Raw genomic sequence first — 20,816 nt, 5'->3', positions numbered from 1 at the left:
TTTGCATCATAAGTACGCTTGTCATAGTTGTCCAGCTTATACAAGCCTTTGTATCGTGTTCCAGAAGTGACTATTTCATAACCCTTTGATGGGTCTTTTGTATGTCTCCCGCATGAATTAACCTAACCCTAATTCTTAATGTACTAAGTGCACTATGTGTACTATAACTTATGGGCTTGTACACACTATAAGGGTGGGCACAGTGCCTTTACCCCAACATCTTTTACCAAATACTTCCCGTCTTCAAATTCAACCTTTAAACCTTGGTCGTTTATGGCTGAGACGGAGAGCAGATTTTTCTTTATCCCTGGAACATACAATACATTTTTCATACATATATTGGCACCATTGGCTGCAATAAGTATGACATTTCCAATTCCCTTTACTGGATATGTGGTATGATTTGCACATGATATAGTGCGGCCATTTGAAGTATAAACCAAGCGCTGAAATACATCTTTGCATGAAGTGATGTGGCTGGAAGCACCACTATCAAAATACCATGATGCATTCTGTCTGTCAGATGCAATGCAAGACATATCAGTGGACTGAAGTACTTGGTGTGTCACTAGTGCATGTGACCAAAAAAGTGTACTCTTCTGGGATTACATAAGCTGATTGCTGTGCTTTGTCATCAGAAGAGTCTGCTACTGCATTGCCTGCTTCTTTCCTTTTCTCTTTTGCAATCCGCTTCCTACATTCACTGATGTAGTGTCCAGGCTTATGGCAGTAGTGACATTTGTCCTTCTTTTTGGGCTTGTTTGCATCCCCTTTGTCAGACTTTTCACCACCAGAAGAGGGCTGTCCATGACCAGCCTTGCTAGACTATTGTCCCCCATGCTTAAAGCTCTTTGCTTTGTCAGACTTTTCACCACCAGAAGAGGGCTGTCCATGACCAGCCTTGCTAGACTATTGTCCCCCATGCTTAAAGCTCTTTGCTTTACCCTTATCCTCGGCTGTAAATACCTTGTCTCCACCACGGTTGCTCGATAAGTTTGCTCTTGTTGGCTCTTCCTGCAAGAGTAAACCCACCAGCTCTTCAAAAGTGACGGGATCACCACCTCTTCTCATTGAGAGGTTGAGAGAGGTGTGAAAGCCCAAGTAGGAAGGTGGTAAAGAATGAAGAGTATTGGTGAACATCTATTTGTGCGGGATAACCTCATCAATGTTGAGCAATTGTTCCTGCAAATCTTTCACTTTGGTGAGATGATCTGCCATGGAGTCACCCTCATCCATAGAAAGAAGATCCAATTGCCTCTTCAAGTAGGTAACTCTTGCCTCGTTGCGTACCTGATACATTGCTTCCAATGTGTCCCATGCAAGCTTCGATGTCTTGCAAGAACGAATGTGCGGAATAATAGTCCTTTTCACTGAAAGGGCTATCAATGACATGGCCTGTGCATGTCTAGAGTCCCATCTCTTCTGCTCTTGTGTGGGAGCAGGTTCTACATCAGGAGCTCTTTGAGCACCTCCCCTTTGAGGCGTGGCTGGCTGTATGGTAAGTGGGCGTGTGTCATCACCACACACGATGCCCCAAAGCCCTTTGGCTACCAGCAAATTACGGATCATGAAACTCCAGAGGGAGTAGTTAGATCCATCCAACTTGTCCTCCTGGGTGAGACACCAAATACATCTGTAGCATTTTGTGCCATGTCAACAAAATATACCTGCAAGCAAACCAAGCACCAATGTGTACTGCCAGGCAACCAAATGTCCTGTGCAAATGTATGCCTGCAAACCAAAGCAAGTGTAAACCTGCACCAAATTGTCCAATTACACACAATGTGTATACATACGCGACAAATCACAGTTGTGATGCCCAATTACATGCTCCAATCTGAAAATCCCCAACTTTTATGCACTCCAATCGCTTCAATGTGCATTTAATTGGCCAATTTTCACAAAAGCCCCAAATTTCTGCAACTGAAAGAGGTTCAATTTGCTGATTTTGACCTCAATTTTGAAAACCCCCAAATTGCAAGCAAAGCAACATGCCCACTTTTATTAATTTGTCCTGAAATTGAGAAATCCCCCAAATCGCATGAACCCTTTACCACATGCAATGTAGTGTCTGCAAAATCTTCAGGCAAGGGCAGCACGTGTGAAGCAGGTGCTAGGCGGGGAGCAGACAGGCACGTACGTTGAGGGGCCTACAGCCAGGCGCAACCATTGGAGGGAGCCGCTAGAGCTGGAGAGTCGACGAGGAGGAGCACACGTGGTCCTCGTACGCGGCAGTACAGGTCGCTCCGTGGGCTTGCTGGTGTGACCAACAGGGGACGGAGGCGCTGGGCACGAACAGGGGATGGAGGCGATAGGAGCAGGGCGAGCATCGAGCTTGAGACGGAGGCCGCAGGGAAGCCCGAACGGGTTGGAGTCGTGAGCAGGGCACGTGCGGAGCAGCGACGGCGACCGTAACGGAGCAGTGACGGAGGTCGTCGGATGGGAGGCGATGCAGGGCGGCCGAAACGGAGCAACGACGGTGGGGCAGCCGGAATAGGTCTGTGACGGGCGGAGGCAGTCCTCGCAGCACTGTCGCTGCCGGCTGCAGAGGGAGGTGCCGCCAGTGGGCTGAGCGGCAGTGGTGGGCTCCCCACTAGTGCCGTCGGTTTCTGGTGGTCGGACGGCGGAGCAGCAACGGAAGCGCCGGCGACGGAAACTCGCAGGGCGACGGAATTTTGCAGGTTTTCCTCCAAGGGCAGAATCCCAGGGCCAGCTCCTTGCTCTGATACCAATTGTTGGTGTTGGACTCACACACTCACACACACAAACTTGCACATTAGGGTTAGGTGCAGGATAGAGAAGCTCACACAGAAATGAGAGAGAGAGAGAGAGAGAGAGAGAGCCAAAAGTGTGGTATCCACAAAATGCAAGTCAACCCTTGCATGTGTGCCACATCTATATAATATAGAAGTACAAAATATTATATGTTACCAGTGTCCTTTCACACTTGATATCCAAGGGGAAAAACGACATGGGAAAAAGTGCCCTTGGTTAAGCCCTGTTCACACATAGCACTACCATAAGTGAGCATATGCCTACAAGGTTGGGCTCCAAGCGCTGTTTTCTGTTAAATGTTTTCCTCTCAGTGTCACCCCTAGCAGAGAGTGGGATTGTCACTCTGCCTAGAGAGTAGGATTGCGAGTCTGCCTTCACTCCCAGGCAATCTCCCTAGCTCAACATCTGGGAGATAGCAATCTAGTTCACATCGTCACCCACTTTTGGGTCCTGGCCCGCATGGAGTTAGTAGGCTCCTGCCTCCATGTCAGGATGGAAACATTGACGCCCCAAGCTTGGAGATGATATTGTATGTGTTCCTCCATGTGGTAGTCACTGTCCTCTTGAGGCCCTTCCTCTGCTTCCTTTATTGCGACGGATGGAGCACAGAGTAGGCATATTGCAGGGCTAGAGCGGAGTGGAGCTTTATGGAGGACAGGATCAGGGATCACGTGGCCCACATCTAGACCTGGTTAGACTGTGAATATTCCCCCCAGACCGACCCCGAAGACCATCTGTGGAGAGGTTGCCATGAGGAGGTCCCACTCTCCCCATCCTTAGTTATGTGGATCGTCTCTTGGAATGTTCACAGGATTGGGGGAGGGGGTAGGGGGCACTTCCACTACAGAAGAGGAGTGCTTCTTCAGGAGCTTCAAAGAGCATGTAGGAGGCCCAGTTAATCTTTTGTTCGTGCAAGAACATCTTTTTTTTAAAAAAAAATAGAAAGAGACTTCTATTAAGTATGAGAAAAACATACACAGCTAAAAGCCGGAAGAGAATAGAATCACCCCAATATGTAAGGTGATTTCAACCACTAAGGAGCATCATGATGCTATGTAAGACTTGTGGTACTAGAGGAAAAGAAGATGCCATGGTCCCATTCCCGCATAAATATCACACGCTTCGCTTGCGCAGAACGAGAGGGCCCCTGAATGCGAGCCCAAGTAGCCATAAGAGTGTGGATGATATCACCCCATATAGTACTAATGCACTGAGACCCAAAAATCTCGACACCCTCAAGAGCCTCTGTGCATCTAGCTCTCCAAATCTGCCATGCTGTAATACTGGCAATAATCTCCCAACTGGTGTCAATCCTTTGTCTAGGGGGTGTATAATCAGAGTGAGGAACATCCTACAATAAATCATGCTGGGCAATACCTCTACGAATGAAAAAAACAAAATCTGTATCACTGCTCTCATAAAAAAGTTGTGGACCGAACTGGGAGAGCCAAGCAACTACCCCCCCCCCCCCAGTCACATGCATGGCTCGGCCACTCAATTTGCCCATAAGTTGGGCTACAGGACCCCAAATCTGCTGTGCAATGCTGCATCCCCATAGACAATGTTGTATGGACTTAGAATCTGCCGCACATCTAGGACAGGAAGGTGCTACACCGAAAATTGATCTCCACTGATTAGTGGGGAGACCACCATGTAAGAATAACCAAAAGAAATGAGAGATCTGGCTCCTTATGTATGAGTGCCAAAATCTATGCCAATATCTGCGCTGTATCACTGGAGAAATATCATAGCTCTCCCAATGAGGCCTGAGAGTAGGGATCCTATGCATTTGTCGAGTGAGGAGAAGCCTGGCATTCCGAACAATGAAACTGAAAAAAGGAAGGCTTTTCAAAGGATCGAAGGCATTAATCCACTCCCACTCTCCTGGATCCCACCGAAGATATCTGACAGGACTGCCACCATATAGCCACAAACACCAAGAGCCATGAGTCACTATGTGAGGAGAAGGGTCAGTGAACCAGTGCTTCCGTGAGTGACCAGCAATCCTCACTGGACTAAGCCTAGTATTTGGTATGATCTCCTCCATACTACATCTCCTCAATCTCCCACTAGGCATGATAGAATAAATGAGGAAATCTGTATCCTCCTGGCCTGGGAGAGCAATGACCTGCAGAGGTATGCCTATCCTCGAAAAAACTCCCAGCCAGCTCGGATGATAGTCTCCGTGAAAGGTCCCAGAAAGCCACTCATGCAGAATAGCTGCATCAATCTGATCAATACGAATGCGAGAGCCCCTAAGATGCTGAGTGGATGCAACTCTCCGATCCTCCGGAAGACTCTTAAAGGTATTCCATGCAAGAACTGTGTATGCGCATCTCTCCCATCCTGACCATTGCATATAACGAGATGCACCAAGTGACCGACCAGCCTCATCCCTAATGAACTCGTTCCACATAATAGGTTATCGGTCAGCCTCGTCCAAAGACCTAGGAAGCCTTTGTCGCAAAAAATATCTCATGCTTCTCCATGCTCTGACAATGGCTGCAATAAGAGGGGAAGATGGTGCCCTAATATCAGCCTCTGTGAACAAAAAACGTGTGTTGGGCATCCAGTCTCTCCCGACCTTGGGTGTACATTTGGAAATCTGAGAGAAGAAAAAATCCTTCCACGGTTCAGTGCCTGGTAGGAAACCTCTGACCACAAGTTTGCAAAGCAACGCCCTGCACTGAATATCCGGATCGATAATATTCAAGCCCCCCTCTCTTTTGGGTTGAATAACTGTGAGCCAAGCTACCCTGGCACGAGTGTCTGAGGTGCCATCCAAGCCCGACCAGAGAAAATTGCGGATCAATCTCCGCAATTGGCCAATGCACGCACGAGAGAAACACCAACAAGACACAATAAACCAAGCTGAGGCAAGTAAAACCTGATTAGCCACCAAAGCTCTGGAGGCTAAATCTAATCTCCTGGAGCTCCAATGGAGGAGCTTCTTCCGGATACTCATAAGTACCGGAGCAAACTGCTGTGCAGGAGAAATATCAATCCCAACTTGGCATCCCAAATATCTAGCAGTGCATCCTTTGCTGATCCAAGTAAAACCAAGCTCTGCACCCCAATCAACTCTCGGTGAATCACTAACCCAAAAACCAACAGATTTGTGCCAATTAAATAGTGCCCCTGCTGCCAAACAGAACTCCTCTAGTGCTACCCGGAAGGAACATAAGCATATATGTGAAGCCTCCAAAAACAGGGCTGTGTCATCAGCTTACTCAGAGTCAACCAACTCTTCATGACTACGAAGAGGCAACCTCAATCCTGAAATACCAGCAGTGGAGCGGAGAAAGATGCTCATGGCCTCTGCAACTATGATATATAATAAAGGGGCTAATGGACAGCCCTGTCGTACTGAGCGAGAAATCTGAAACCGCTCTCCTCTATCACCGCAAGCAAGAACTCTACTGTGGGCATCACGATATATGCATGAAACTCCCTTGATCCATCTCTGAGAGAAGCCCATATGACTAAGAGTACCCTCAAGGAAGTCCCAATCCACTCTATCATAGGCTTTCTCAAAATCCAAGAGCAGAATGGCTAAGGGCTGATTGCTCGCTTTAGCCCATTCGACGGCCTCCCAAAACGAGAAAATGTTATCAAAGATGCTCTTGCCGTGTAAGATTCCATTCTGGGTATCATGAATTACATCCTGCAAAATTGGCTGCAACCTGATGCTCACTGCCTTAGCAAGAATCTTATAGGCAGTCCCAAGTAAGGTGATAGGTCTCCACTGGCCAATCAATGTCTTATCCCCGCTCTTAGGAATAAGATAAATAAGCCCCTTAGTGAGAGAAGAAGGCATAGAACGTGTGTCCCACATCTTCTGCAAAGCCGATGTTATCTCAGCCCCAATCTCATCCCAAAAAGTAGTGAAAAAAACAGGGGAGAGGCCATCCTCCCCTGGACACTTACCATGAGGTAAGGCATGAAGAGCATTACTGAACTCCTGCATAGAAAAAGGGGCATCCAAAGTGGCACACATCTCCTCAGTGATCAAATGTGGCAATGCATTCCAAACCTTCCTCTGTGCCGTGTGTCTCATATCAGAATGCGGCTCAGCACTAAGAAGCTGGCAATAGAAATCGGTGGCAATCTGTCTAACCGTAAGAGGATCTGAGTGAAGAGTGCCATGTGAATCCTGCAACTCCCTGACACTATCTCTGGCATGAGATGGGCCGTGAGAAGCAAAGAAATGTTTGTTACATCTGCCACCCATCTGTGTCCAAAAGGATTCTTGGGCATGGAAACGGTACTCCGCACGCTGCTCAAGAGAGTGATGAAGTTCTGCTCTAACAGTACATAAAGAATCTGCAACCCATTGAGCATGAGGATGTTTCTCGTGCTCTTTCTACAAGGCAGCCAAGTCCAAGGCCTTTTGCCTCTTAGACAGGGCACATGTGTGATAAAAGTCACTAATATCACAGAGAGCAGAGGCTAGGCTTTGAGAGGCCTGTAGGAAGTCTTGAGATCTTTAAATATCAAGCATACGACGTGATAGTTCTGCATCTGAAAACAAATGATCAAGGATGCGTACATGGGGTGCTGATCCATGGCAATTCGGATCTCTAATACATAAAACCACTGGGCAATGATCCGATTTGGAGGAGCCTGTAGCAATCAAAGTATGTCCACCTCTGTCAAGCACCCAATCATCCACATAAAATCTGTCTAACCATGCATAGATACACCCTACATCTCTTCTCCTGTTAGACCATGAATAAAGAAGTGTGGATGGACTCCTCAAAATGTCATCCTCATGCCAACAATCTCTACCATGAATGGAGAGTATAAACCTCTCCCAAGACGCTCTTTCAAGAGGATGCACCAAGCCCTCATGTCCACCTCTTTTATCCGTTGGCATCTCAACCATGTTAAAATCCCCACCAATAATCCAATGGTCGGCAAGAGGCATCAATGTAGTGAGAGATTTCCAAAAGGCAATCCTCTCACCTCTATGGTTCGGAGCATAGAGGTTGAGAATACCAATGCGTGTAGTACCCTGCATAAGAAGGATCCACTGCGCTCTTGCAGGCAAAATGACAGGAATATCACCTTTTGGCAGGGTGTACCCACAAATGGGGGGAAGATTTTACCTGGACGCATCCATACCTTTTGGTCCCTAGCTTTTGGCCTTGAGCGGAATGAGGAAGGGGTGTGCATTTTGATTAATGAGCAGACGCTTCCATTGGTGCTGGATTTAGGCATCATTGTTCAGGGGAGGGCGCAATGGATTATAGTCAGGGTTGGGGAGGACCCAGTGGGTTCTCCTCAACATTATGGCCCCAATAGGGTGGTGGGGTAGACCGAGTTCTCGCCCCAAGTGAGACATGCTCTTCCCCAGGCTGATTTTTGGTGCACAAGTGGAGATTTTAACATGTTGGAGGACCTAGAGGACGAGCAGGGGGGAGGCTGTGATGCAATCATTGGGAGTGAGTACACGGCTTGGGAGGACCTGGTCCTCTCCCTAAGAGGATAGGATCCTTGGCACTTACCAGAGTTTGACTAAACGCCAGAGGAAGCCTTTGCTTCTCTATCTCAGACCAGAGGATGCATGGACGAACCTCTCGCGCATTGACAGATGGTATTCTCGCAGGCACCACGTTGTCAGATCATTTTGTCAGTTGTACTTTTCTTGGAGGATGTTTGGAGACTAGAGTGGTAGCAGAGTGTCCGAATCCGTGACAGCTTGGTCGAGGACCCTAAGATCATTAGAAGAGTCGAAGAGACTTGGGAGTGTTAGAGAAGATATGGAACCCCGGGGAATTCACTTTCCATAGAAAGGGGACGTCAACTACGTGCATGAAACTAAAAAAAACCCCCTATTTAAGTTTCTCTAAAAAATAAACTATACCCCTTGCTAAGCAGATATTGATGTTATACATGGATGTAAGTGCTAGAAGCACAAAGACCTTCATATACTCTCCAAAAATTATTCCATGTGTGGTTAGCTTAAAAGAGTAGTAAACTAATAAAGTTTTCAAACTACACTAGATCACATATTGTAAACTACAAGAAGAAACATAACCCCTGCTTTCATTCTCCGTTGTTCCCTTGTCCCCCCCCCCCCCCCCCCCACCATAAATGTCCCTCACCTCGTAACTTATAAGCTTAAGTCCCCCCTTCCCAAAAACCCCCTCCCTTACACTCATGTGATACCATAAAATATGGCTTGGGGGAGGGGCGTCTTGAGGGGGGAGAGGGTGAGATGGCTCTGGAGCAAGGTGAACTTGGTCCGGCTCTTGAGGGGGGCGGTGAGATGTGGGAATGGGGGTCGGCTCATCATGTGATGCAAGGGTGGGTCTGGAGATCTACAAGGGCATTGGGTGATGGGGGGAGGGGGGGGGTGGGGGGTGATAGTAGGGCAGGTCCAGGAGATCTCTGAGGCTACTGGCTCCAACCATTGTCTCGCGGAACGGGCCCTCTACTGGAGGGGCAGCGGGGCGGGTGAGTGCTAGTGGGTGCTGCAGCTGTGGTGACTAGCGTTGAGGTTGGATAACAATAGTTCTGGTGGGGGAGTGTCGCGGTCTCATAGGAGGAGTTCTGAGCCAAGCGACTAGCCAATCAATGTTTCAAGTGTGACTCCACTGAGCACATTACAAAGGATTTTCCGAGGACATTGCAAGCCGAGGAGTATGAGCTAGAGAATGTGTCCGGAGATGCATGTGTGCACATCTCAACGTTTTTGATTTCTTGGGGTGAGCACACACCAAGGGTGTAGCATTGCATGAGGCGGCCATGCGCACAAGAGGAGGAATTTTCCATCCAAGTCTCTGAGGGAGTGTCTTCACACAATTGCCAACTGCACTAGGTGGAGAATCTTTGGCTTTAGTGGCAGTCGCTTCAGTTTCCAGGCTAGTACAAGAGGACTCTTCTCACCTGCTGATTGTAGTGGGTGGAGTATCTTCAGTGTTGGATGTCATGGAGGCACCGCAAGAGTACATGTCACCAGATTTCTCTTTATCTTGGGAGGATATGCTAGTTGATGTGTTTTCACAATGCACATATTTCTTGGAGACTGTATAACAGTGGGGGTTTTTTCTTCAATGTATCAGAGGAGGTATTTCTTGGATTATGTTCCACAAGTTGTGGTGGTCTAGACATACAGGTGCCGAGCAGTACTGGTGAATACAGATTTGATGCCAATTCTTCTAAGGAGTATTGTTCTTGGTTCTCTACTCTCTTCCATTAGAGTCCATTGGAGTTGGTGCAAGCAGGTCCTGTGATTATTCAAGCCACGACATTGGTGGATGGAATGTGGACAGCGGAGTTTCGCCAGGCCATTCTCTAGAGTGTTCTCTTGGGCTACCGGAGGGTACTCAACAGCCTGCAGTGTTTCTTCATGGACAGTTGGACAAATGAAAAGTGCTGGATTAGGTGAGGGTTATCCACAGGTTTCTTTGCAGGTCTTTGTGCTAATGCCACGAGGACGAAATGTGAGCCTTCCCATTGTACGCAAAGTGGTCTCATAGAGTTTGGAATCTTGGGTACCTTGGATGAGCATTTCTGGAGCTTTTTCTTTCATGAAAGGGCACTATGTGGACACCGTGCAATCGAGGACAACTACAGTAATGCAAGTGGGGGAGAAGTGACACCTTACCTATGGTACATTTAGACAGCCTGTAGGGAACTCGGGCAGCAGGCGCACAGGTTGGCCAGCCCTGGGGGCAGTCTCGGGCACACCATGAGCTGGTTGGCCACGAGGAACAGGTTCGCATCATGTTCAGCAGGCACCTAGGCAGCATACATGTTGGATGTGGGCATCTATTGTAGTTGCGGGGTGTTATATGCAGTTGTGGTCCTTCAGCAGGCTCACAGCTAATTAACAGGTTGACCAGCACAATAGGGAGCTATATATACGCACATGGGAAAATTGTCAATCTCATCTGCATTTCTCAGTGTTGAAGCCATATGGAGCAACTCTCTGGTGCGAGGGATCGTGGTCAACATTCACTGATGCTTCCTTTGAAATACAATTGTAACACCTTTTTCTTGTACATAATACAATTCAGTAGTTTTGGGTGGTTGTGTGTGCTGTGTTTGAATTTCGCTGCTCTCTTCTCTCTACTCTCAAACCCTTGTACATAGGCACAAGAGCAGTTCATATAATAACATGTATGGCCACATATTAATGCAAGTCAACACATGTGGCGATGTCCAAAACTGAAGTCCCATGTTGATTTCTTGCCATAACCTGTCATGGGCACCCAATTGATAAACCCATCCCAAATGAGTGTGAAATTCATTTCTCACCGGGTCCACCCTTTTGATATTAATGTGATAGCTTTCAAAAGACCGAGCTGTGCAGCTTGTAACTTGTCCACCCGCACTATATGAATGTGGATATTCATTTAAGAGCCCGTTTCCGCATCAAATCCTTTCCTTTATCTTGGGGGGCGATCGAGCTTCCCACACGAGACTTGGCCATTTCTATGTACAATGTCCTGTCCTGGTGGTCACGACCAGGTTCCAGGCGCTTGGTTCTTGTATTGGGTGAACATCCCATTCCTAAATCTTGTACTTTGTTGATGTTTCAAGCATCCTGGTGTTTTCGAGAGCCTGTCCACGTGTAAAAATACTTAGAAATGTCCAAGCTAGTGATAGTAGGAGTAACGGGTGAAACTTGTGGTAGAAGCTTGGGGGTTGTGGGATTCCTCCTGCCATGGATGCTCCTTTGAACTAATCCTAGTGAGAGGTACAACGAGTCTACCAAAGCACAATAGGACCATCCAGCATGATCAAGTGGACTGCTCTCATGGGTTCTTGCTCAGAGTGCAATAAATCATCCACAAGAGAAAAAAGTTCTGCACTTCCTTTGATCAAAGCCTAAGCTCTGATACGAATGTTACACAAGTGGTGGTGGAAGGACTTCAACAGTGATTAAGGTGTGCATGAATTACTGATTCGGAAGAGATTAGACAAGGAGAGAGAGAAGAGGTAGAGAGCTTTGCACAATACACAGTGTGTGGTCCGACCCACCGAGTTAAGGGCCCCCTCTGGTAACAGAGTATTTGCTTTGTTTATGCAAGAGAAATGAAGTACAAAACTGTGCATGGATATTTCTTTAGATGGACTGACCTGAATGGAGTCTTGCTCCCTCAAAGAACACCCGTAAGAACTCGAATTTGGCTGCCCTGAACTGGTCGCCCCCTTGCCTGGCTGCCAGATGCACCCGCTGGGCGTTGCGTTTTCTTCTACACAGGTTGGAGATATTTGTTATTCTTGGACTGAACTGGGTTTGCGATTCTGCAGAAAATATGCCCCTTGGTTGACCCCTTTGCGCCTTGCGTTTTGCTCTATTGGCTGCTTTGGACGATGGACGCTGGCGGACTAGCGGGTGCATGTGACAGCTGCTGTATGTACTGTCCCCATTAAGAGGAGAAGCTGTGGTTGAGTGTCTCAGCCGCCCACTTTTCCATATCCACATGTGATGGTGGCCTAGGAGGCACAATGGTGTAGAGACAGCTTAGATAGATTTGGCACACTGACAAATAGGTACACGCTTGAGTGGGCGGTTATCTCCACAAGGGTCCACACATAGGGTTGATAGACTTTACTATTGGACACCCCGTCGTAAGTCCTAAGGTTGTGAGACCTAGACAGTTTTGGATGGACTCGTAAGCTGTTGCATGACCGTAAATCTCTTGTGACTAGCATTATTGGTGGGTGGATGTGGAGCAGCCATATTGACCGAGTTTGCACCTACTAGACGGTGAGACCGCTGAGGGCCGCTTGGACTGAATGCGGTTCACTCAGGCTATTTGAATGGCTAGCCCATCAACTCAACAACTGCATGTGTAACTGCCTATTGCACCCTAGCTTTTATTAGCATACAACCTTACGTCTCAACAATTGAGATGAGTCATTGAAGCTCCCTTCAAAGGTATGGGACTTGGCCATCGATTGTGTCACATCAGGAATAGTATTGTTCCCCATCTCTGTTATTGTGTGCAATCTGAGTTTAAATTTTGTGCCGTGATATTTGTCACATCTTGCAGGTTTCACATCACATCTGGTTGGTTTCATGTCGTGTTCTTATTACTTGTTGAGCGTTGCCTGCATACATGGCATATTGTATTCTGTAACACCTCCAGCTCATCTACATTGTACACTGCTCTTTGATTGTGCTTCAAATCAGGCTCTACCAGCAATTTCAGCTTCTTCGTTAACCTCTATTGCTTCAGTTGATTTATCCCAATGTTCCCTGACTCTTTCATTAAAGCTACTCCTAGTGTTCACATCAAGCATACTAGTTTTATCATTTTCTTGTACCGATTGTGACCAGCTAATTAAAGAACATGATTCTGCTCAACTGGCTTTTATAGCAGTGGCCAACAACACAGTTGCTTCTCTTTAGTGCCGATATTGCTAAGATCAAATTCTCAGTCAAAGCTTAGTAAGGTGATGCATCATCTTTCAGAAGGATTGAGGAGTACTGAGAAAATTTCCCATCGCATTCTGGTTTGTCATAGGCATTATGAGCAGATTAACCATGAAAGGAGCTGGTTGTTGCTTTTTTGTATTTTAGACCTATAGAGTTGGATTCAAATATAATATCTTTGTTTGTACTGAAGCGGAAATTTCCTCCTGCAATGCCAATATATTGTGGCTCTTAGTGGTTTTCCTGTAAAGGTTTCAGGACCCTCTGGGAAAATGACGTGGATCCGAGGTGGACCGCCATGTATTGATGCCAAGAATATCATGTATGCTTTAGATGGAAGGTATATCTTTCTAAGGATTTTTTGAGTTGTGGAGCTTGTTTGTATTGGACAGTTGGATGATTGTAGGTTATTCAGGTTGTATGTAGATGATGATACTGTTTCAAAGCAATAAGCTTAGTGATTATAATTGTCATACATTGTGTGTCTTTGCCAAACTAATTACTGTCTTTGAGAAATCTTCTTGGACGTCTGAATTGGGCAGGCTGAAGAATCATTCGTTTATTCAGTGAATGAAAAGAAAGCATGTGCATTTGATAGACTCTTCTGTGTTGTGTCAGCCTTCATCATTGTTGACCTGCTCTCTCATTCAAGCATGTTTGTTATGCCATTATGTAGTACTAGGCTTGAACCTATAATGATATTTTTTAGCATGCAACTCAAATATACGATCACTCAAAGATGACCCAATCGCTAAAAGCCATACCACTGTGTCCTCTCTTACTCACCCTGAGCCCGTAATCCTAGCTTGTCATAGACTAGTTACTTACAAGAAACTTAAGGGTGTACACTAGGAAAAGGTTTATTTGTACACGTGCATATGCATGCACCCACACACACTCAGAAAACATATAATTGTCATAGACTAGTTACTTACAAGAAACTTAAGGGTGTACACTAGGAAAAGGTTTATTTGTACACGTGCATATGCATGCACCCACACACACTCAGAAAACATATAATTTCTTAATTTAACTGAATTCCTTGGGTAATAACCATAGTGTTTGGCTTAGGGGAGGTTTGATGTGGCAACAAGGGTTGTGGTGATGACTGAAGTGAAATTAAATTGCAGGGATGTACAGCCAAATGAAAGCTTGTGCAGTAGAGAATTTCAAAATCTTTGTGTTTTGAAAACGACGAGAGGATAACGCGAGCTCCCCGAACCTCCCTCTGTCGACTGTGTCGCCCCCCTTCCTTCCTCCCCCGCTGTTCGCCCCTGCTTCTGTCCGCCCCTGCTTCTGGTCGCCCCTCTTCCTCCCGCTGCTGTCTCCAGTCTGCGCCCCTTCCCCTCCTGCTCTCCTTGTTCGCCTCCCCGCCTCCTCCTTTCTGTGCAGCCTTTGCTGCGCTGCGCTGCCCTTCCTCCGCCCTTCTTCGCCCGTTTTTTTATTTTTTGTTTTTGTTTTTTTTCTTTTTAAAATTTTTTTTTTTGTTTGTTTTTTTTGGTGGGTTGTTTTTGTTGTTTTTTGGGTTTTTTTTTTTGGGGGTTTTTTTTGTTTTTGTTTTTTTTTTTGCCCCTTTTCCACCCTCCTTTCCTTTCCTCCGCCTCCTTGCTTGCCTCTTCCTCTTGGTTCGGATTGCTCCTCATCTAGGTTCAAGTCGGCCTTTTTCTTCGATTAGCATCATGGCTAATCAATCTTTTCCAAAGCGGAGCTCGTGGTCCTCTACGCTGAAATCGAGAAAGGCTCCAAAATGACCCTCATTGCCAGAATCTTTGGATCTCACCCTTCCTGTCTCCAGGCTCGGGATTGGGTCATGGCGGCTCTGCCCTCCGACCTCGCCTCTCACTTTCGAGATGTCAGGTTGCTTGGAAGAGGTTTCTTCCAAGTGGATTTTGATTCTGAGGACACAGCCTCAGAGGTTTTGAAGGGCAATCCTTTGCAATTGTGCCCGAGGAAGATATTCTTTCTTCCCTACTTCAGCTATTTTGACCCTGTTGAGGAAGACCGGAACCGTTTCCTGATTAGTCTCAGATTCCCAGGTCTTCCTCGCGCATATTGGCCTATGTTAGAGGCCATCGGGTCCGCCTTTGGGCTGGTTCTTCAAGTGCCCTCCCTCCACGCCTTGCCGACATCTTCTCCCAGGTAGTCACTGCCTCGGCGGATGCTGTCCCCATTGAAGCACTGACATTGAGCTCTTTGAGGACTATGTTTTGCTTCCGGGCCCTTGTAGCCCGTTGAAGCAATGTATGGAGATTACAGGTAAACCCGATCAATGCCGGGTTTGTCACCAAGAGGGTCACTTTGCTCGAGATTGCCCTCGGGCTCGGGGTCGCAAGAGGCCTCGCAAGCGTGCTTCTCAGGCACCACCTCGCTTGGTTCCTTCCCGTCCTTCAGTCCGCGAGGTGTGGCGAGCTGTCTCTTACGCCCGCTCCCCTAGTGCGATTGATGGGAGGCCTCCTCGGATCATGTACAGATAGATGATGTTTATGGTCAGAGGGATGTGTCAGCCTATGCATCTTTGCAGAGAGATGATATCTCAGATCAGGATGATTTTGTTGAGTCCTCTCTACTTGGAGGGGGCGATATGCAGGATGTTCAGCATAGTGGGGATCATGTATTGCAGGATTTTTAGCATGATGCCATTGCTCTTGATGCGCCGCAGGGCAAACAGGTTTCTCGTACATATGCAGGTACTGTGGAGGGCCTTGGACAAGGGCATGTTAGTGGACTTTGCCCCGTGGATTATCCCGTCCTCTTGCATTATGAGAGGCGTCCTCAGGATGCCCATGGTCTTCTTAGATTGGGGGTGAAACCCTCTTCTCTTCCATGAGAATCGTCTCATGGAATGTTCAGGGCCTTGGAGGGCTTCCCACCCCTGGTAGGAAGCGCCTTCTGAAGGACCAGCTTCACCCCGCTGTTACAGGAGGGTCTATGGATGTACTTTTGTTGTAGGAACACAAATTGGATAGATCTCAGTGTGGCAAAACTGGTAAGATGCTTTTTGGCCACACCTTCTGGTCCTCGGCAGTTGGGACTAGAGGGGGTGTTTGCATTTCAGTGGCAGCATTTGTTATGCCTCATGTTATTGGGCATGGTGTTATCATCCCTGCTAGAAAAAAAAGAAAGAAGGAAAGATTTTATTTACGTCTTCCAAAAGACCGAACTCGGCCCATGAGACAAATCGGAGTACCTGTATGGGGTATCCTCTGTCATCCCAACAAAATGAAAAAGTACTGAATAAAAAAGCTGAATCTGGGTGTGTAGGGGATGGAGCTCTATTACTAGGAGAATGCAAAGCTATATGCATGGAGTATACAATCATGATATGCAACCTAGCTAGCTCCATCCTGTACCATACTGGGGGTATAAAATGGTATCCATCAGTGAAGGGGGTGTCCACAGCTCCCTGAAGAACATGCCTGGGTGTGCTCTGAAGCGAGCCAGTCGCTCCGCACCCTCTCTGTGAAGCTGAGCTCTGATCTCTGTCATCTCTCTCTGGTATAGGCGTGGTGTCCGAAAGCCAGGTGTCCTCTGTCTCCTGCGGGCTCTAAGTGTCTCTGCTCTCTGGAGAGTAATTCCTTGCCGTGTAGGGGCTGGGAGGGGTATGGATCTCTGAAAAAATGTAGTAATCTGTGTCTGTCGCCCCCCCTCTGGAGCTGTTTGAGCCTGTAATAATGAGGGTCAGTGGATCTTGATCATGCATGAGGGTCAGAAATCGGGAATCTTGAATATCTATGCACCTAACGTGAGAAGTGAAAGGGTGGCCTTTTGGGACACCATTACAAATGTCATTCCCTAGGTTGATCATTGGATAGTGGAAGGAGATTTTAATATGGTTGAGCAACCTTCTGACAAGAAGGGTGGACGCGAAGGGGGTTTACACCCTGGGAGCGAACCTCATAGGAGAGGTTCACGCTTTCCTTTTTTGGCACGGATTGCTGGACAAAGGATGACTTCCAGAGAAGGCCAAACTCCTTATCTTTCTCTTGGCATAACTGCAGGAGCAGGGATGAGAGCATCTCTGCACGTCTGGACAGGTTTTATGTGGATGATTGGTCCATGGACAGAGGAGGCATCATTGCTATTATGCATGGCACCACCAAATCCAATCATTGCCCCGTCTTTTTGTGTCTCAGGGAGCTCGGGGCTTGCTCGACCTCTCCCTCCCAAACTCTCTTTATCTAGATGCTGACATCTCGCTTGAGATCAGAGAGATATGGAGATCTTGTGACGGTGATGGCACAGAAGCGGTAAAGCTGTTTACGCCCTTATAGGGTGCCACACTTCCACATACGCATATAAACACACCAGAACACCAGACCCAAATTGCATGAACAAGATTTATATTCTAGGACAGATCCTTAACTTTACAGAATTGTATATTTCAAACACCAGCCCCACTGCTAATCAACAGAAAGCAACACCCCTGGCCTGAAACTCCAGGAGATAGAAATCCACAAAAAACCACACACACACCCTCTCTCTCTGGCTCTCTGTGCTGATCCTCTGTTACCTGCAGCTTATCTGCAGTGCTACCGGCCTCACCAGCCTCTGCACATCCCTTGTCTATGGCCACACGTGCCCTCTCTTTCGTTCACGGCGAACCTCCACTTGTCGAAAGCCCTCCTGGGCGTCCAGCCTCTCTCTGTTCACCAGCCACCCGTCTCTTCACTTAAATGGCTCCCTAGCCCATTCTCTCTGCCCACCTGTGTTCAGCAGCAGTCATCCAGGCGCTCTCACCTCAAGGGCGGCCTCTGCTCTCCACGCGTCTGCTAGCTTCAGCTGCAGCCACCAAAGGCGGCCTTTCTGCAAGTCGCCAGCCCGTCAACAAGGCCAATAGAGTCTCACCAGCCTCTCTTCCTCTAGCGGACCTTTTGCTCTCACCTGCAACTTCCTGGGCTCGTGTATATATGAATGCATGGCGTGTGTGAAGAGCTTTGTTTGGAATGCGTTGCCAGGTGTACTGGGTGGACGGATTTGTTTTGGGTTTGTACAGGCCTGTCCGGAATGTGGTTCGCTGGAAGTGGTTTCAGCTGTTCAGTCGCCTGATTGTGTGCGCGTCCAATGTATAAGCGGGCATCGTGGGTTGTATGTGAAGAGTATGTGAAGGCATGGGCAATTAGGAAAGAAAGGATTAGTGTTGCCTTGGGCATTTGGTGTGAAATGGAAAGCGAAAGAGTGATATGGCCATTTTCTAGGCCTTACAAAAAATGATAAATAATGATCCACGTGGCCAATTTGTGGAAAGGCCACATGGCTGTTTGCCTTGCAGCCAGCGTAGATGCCAGCGTGCGAATTCTGGAAGCTGGCGAGGATTGAAGAGTGAGGAAGTCACCTTGTAGAAGGGGGGGCTCTTGGGCGTAGCCGCAGCCATACACAGAGGGGGAGCTGGAGGCCGCCTTGTTGTTTGGGCTTTCAGGCGCAGCTGCAGGTACACACAGCCAGGGCCTCCCTTGTCAAAGGTTGACGGGCTGACAGCGCAAGGCGAGAAGCAAGGTTGGCGTGGAAGCGAGGGCTGGCGAAGGCGTAAGAGGAGTCGCCTTGCGGTGGTAAGCTTGGGCGTGTGTAGCGACAACGCAAGGAGAGAAGCAAGAGCTGCCGCAGCCGGAAGCTTCCTGGAGCGGACAGAGTTGTGGGTGATGTGGTGTGGCCGCCTCGTGGAAGAGAGGCGCTAGGGAGAGTGGAGCGCACGCGTGTGTGGGAGGGTTAGCGAGCGAAGGCAAAACGACTGGTGCAGCTACAGCCATACGGGGGCTTCTCAGGTGAGAGCACAGGCAAGAGAGAAGCTGCTGGCGTCAAACGTGAAGGGCTGAGGACAGAGCCGATGTTGGGAGAGGAGCCGCCTTGGGGTGGTTAATAGAGCAGGGTGCCGAGTGAAGAAAAGAGAGGGCACGTGTGGCCATAGACAAGGGATGTGCAGAGGCTGGTGGGGCCGGAAGCACGGCAGATAAGCTGCAAGAGGAAGTGGATTTGAAGTGGCTGGTAGAGGATCAGCACAGAGACAGAGAGTGAGAGTGGCCGGGTTCATTCTGGTGTGATTGGCACAGCACGCAGGCGAGTGGATCATGCGGTGATTGGGGATGTGGTGTATCCTCGGCAGTGATGACAGGTCTGAGTGAGTGTTTGTTATGGTTGTGTGAGTAAGGCTTCTGTGTCGGGAGAAGCTTGTATGAAATGTTGTAACTGGAAATATATTACTGGGTGTTTGCTTTGTCTATGGTGCCCCTGTTTTGTGCTGTCTTTCTGGCGTGGGTGGGTGGTGAAGTGTGAGAACTGTTCCAGCCGGTGGCTGGTGGTGCCTCCGTTCGTGTGTTGTATTCCAAGTTTGGGAGGTGAAGGGCTATAGAGGCAGGTTCTTTCTTCTTTTTTTCACCTCACATCCTTCTGGTGCCCCCACTGAGGATAGCTCTGGCGTTGTTCTTTGCCTAGAAGGGCGTATGTTCCGCTGAGGAGAGCTCAGGGTTTTTTACAGGTTTTCAGGATGTGGTCTTATCCGGAGTTTCATGGCAAGAAAGGTGAGGATGTGTGTGACTTTTTGGAGCAGATGGAGTTGGCATGCATTAGCAATCATGTGATAGATGAAGAGCAGGTTCTGAAGCTGATAAAGATTTTCTTGAAGGGAGATGTCCGAAGCTGGTTAAAGGATTTTGAAGCACAGGATGCTGGTGTTTTGACCTTAGACAGGTTGAAAGAAGGCCTTTTGGAGCATTTTCAGCAAGTGGAGGATTCTAGTGTGCTTTGGCAGAAGTTGAGCATCTTGAAGTAGGTACATGGGCAATCACTGGATGATTTTGTGAAGGTATTTACATGTTTATGGAGTAAGTGGTGTACGACATTAAAGCAGGAAGTTCCTCCAATGTTTCTGAAGAAGAGCTTGTTTATTGATGGTTTGCTATCCCATTTGAAGGTCAGGGTTGAGTTAAAGAATCCCAGGTCATTTGATGATGCAGTTAGGGTTGCTAGGGAAAAGGAAGGCAAGTTTTTGAAGCAGATGGAGATGGGTATTTATCCATATGAAGGTATTGTGTCTGCAAGGGATATGCAGGTAAATTTGGTTGAGGTGGATAAGAGTCCTATGCAGAGTTTGATTAGACAGGAACCTCAAAGGCCGATACAGGTACAAAGAGGGATGTTTTATGTGCCTTCTGATTTTTTTCCAAAGTCTTTAAAGCAGGTGAAGGTGGATGAGAAGCAGGATGAGGAATCTGGGTCAAGGTTTGAAACAAGTGAAGATAAGAAGTTGCCAGTGGATTCTTCTTTGGATTTGGAGGTCGTGGCTGTACATGACAGGGATTTGGATGATATGCATGCACATGGAAGCAAAGAGGATGATGCCTTGGGATTGACTGATGATAAGAAGAAAGAGGAGCTGGATACAGGATGCTTGGAGGATGGTTCTTTGCCAGATTCTACAAGGGAGGAGGATGGGGTAGAGACTTGTGATGAAGTGAAGATGGTTTGCAATGCAGATGTGGAGAGTATGGAGGAAGATCCTATCATTATGGATTTTCTTGGACAGCTTGATGGTGGTGATATGGTACCTGTGATGAATGGTATGTATGTTTTTCGATTTGATGCATTATGTGCTGGGGAGTCTGTGGACGATGATACTAGGAGAGTTGGCAACACTCAAGAAGGTATGCATGTGGAT

General features: G+C 47.6%; 1 protein-coding gene across 2 annotated transcripts in view; it reads left to right on the top strand.

Moving 5' to 3' along the window:
- LOC147612080 (uncharacterized) overlaps nt 1–20,816 on the top strand; it is a 108,345-nt gene that overhangs the window by 24,591 nt on the left and 62,938 nt on the right. For both annotated transcript variants that reach the window (XM_086783947.1, XM_086783946.1), the window contains exon 4: nt 13,420–13,508. In XM_086783947.1, the coding sequence (XP_086640073.1) occupies nt 13,420–13,508 (89 nt within the window). The remainder of the gene's footprint in view (nt 1–13,419; nt 13,509–20,816) is intronic.

This window comes from Cibotium barometz, chromosome 46, assembly GCF_041138505.1.
Source record: "Cibotium barometz isolate CiBa-2024 chromosome 46, ASM4113850v1, whole genome shotgun sequence".
NCBI lineage: Eukaryota > Viridiplantae > Streptophyta > Polypodiopsida > Cyatheales > Cibotiaceae > Cibotium > Cibotium barometz.
The sequence above is the reverse complement of the archived record's forward strand: the minus strand, read 5'-3'. Positions and strand labels throughout refer to the sequence as shown.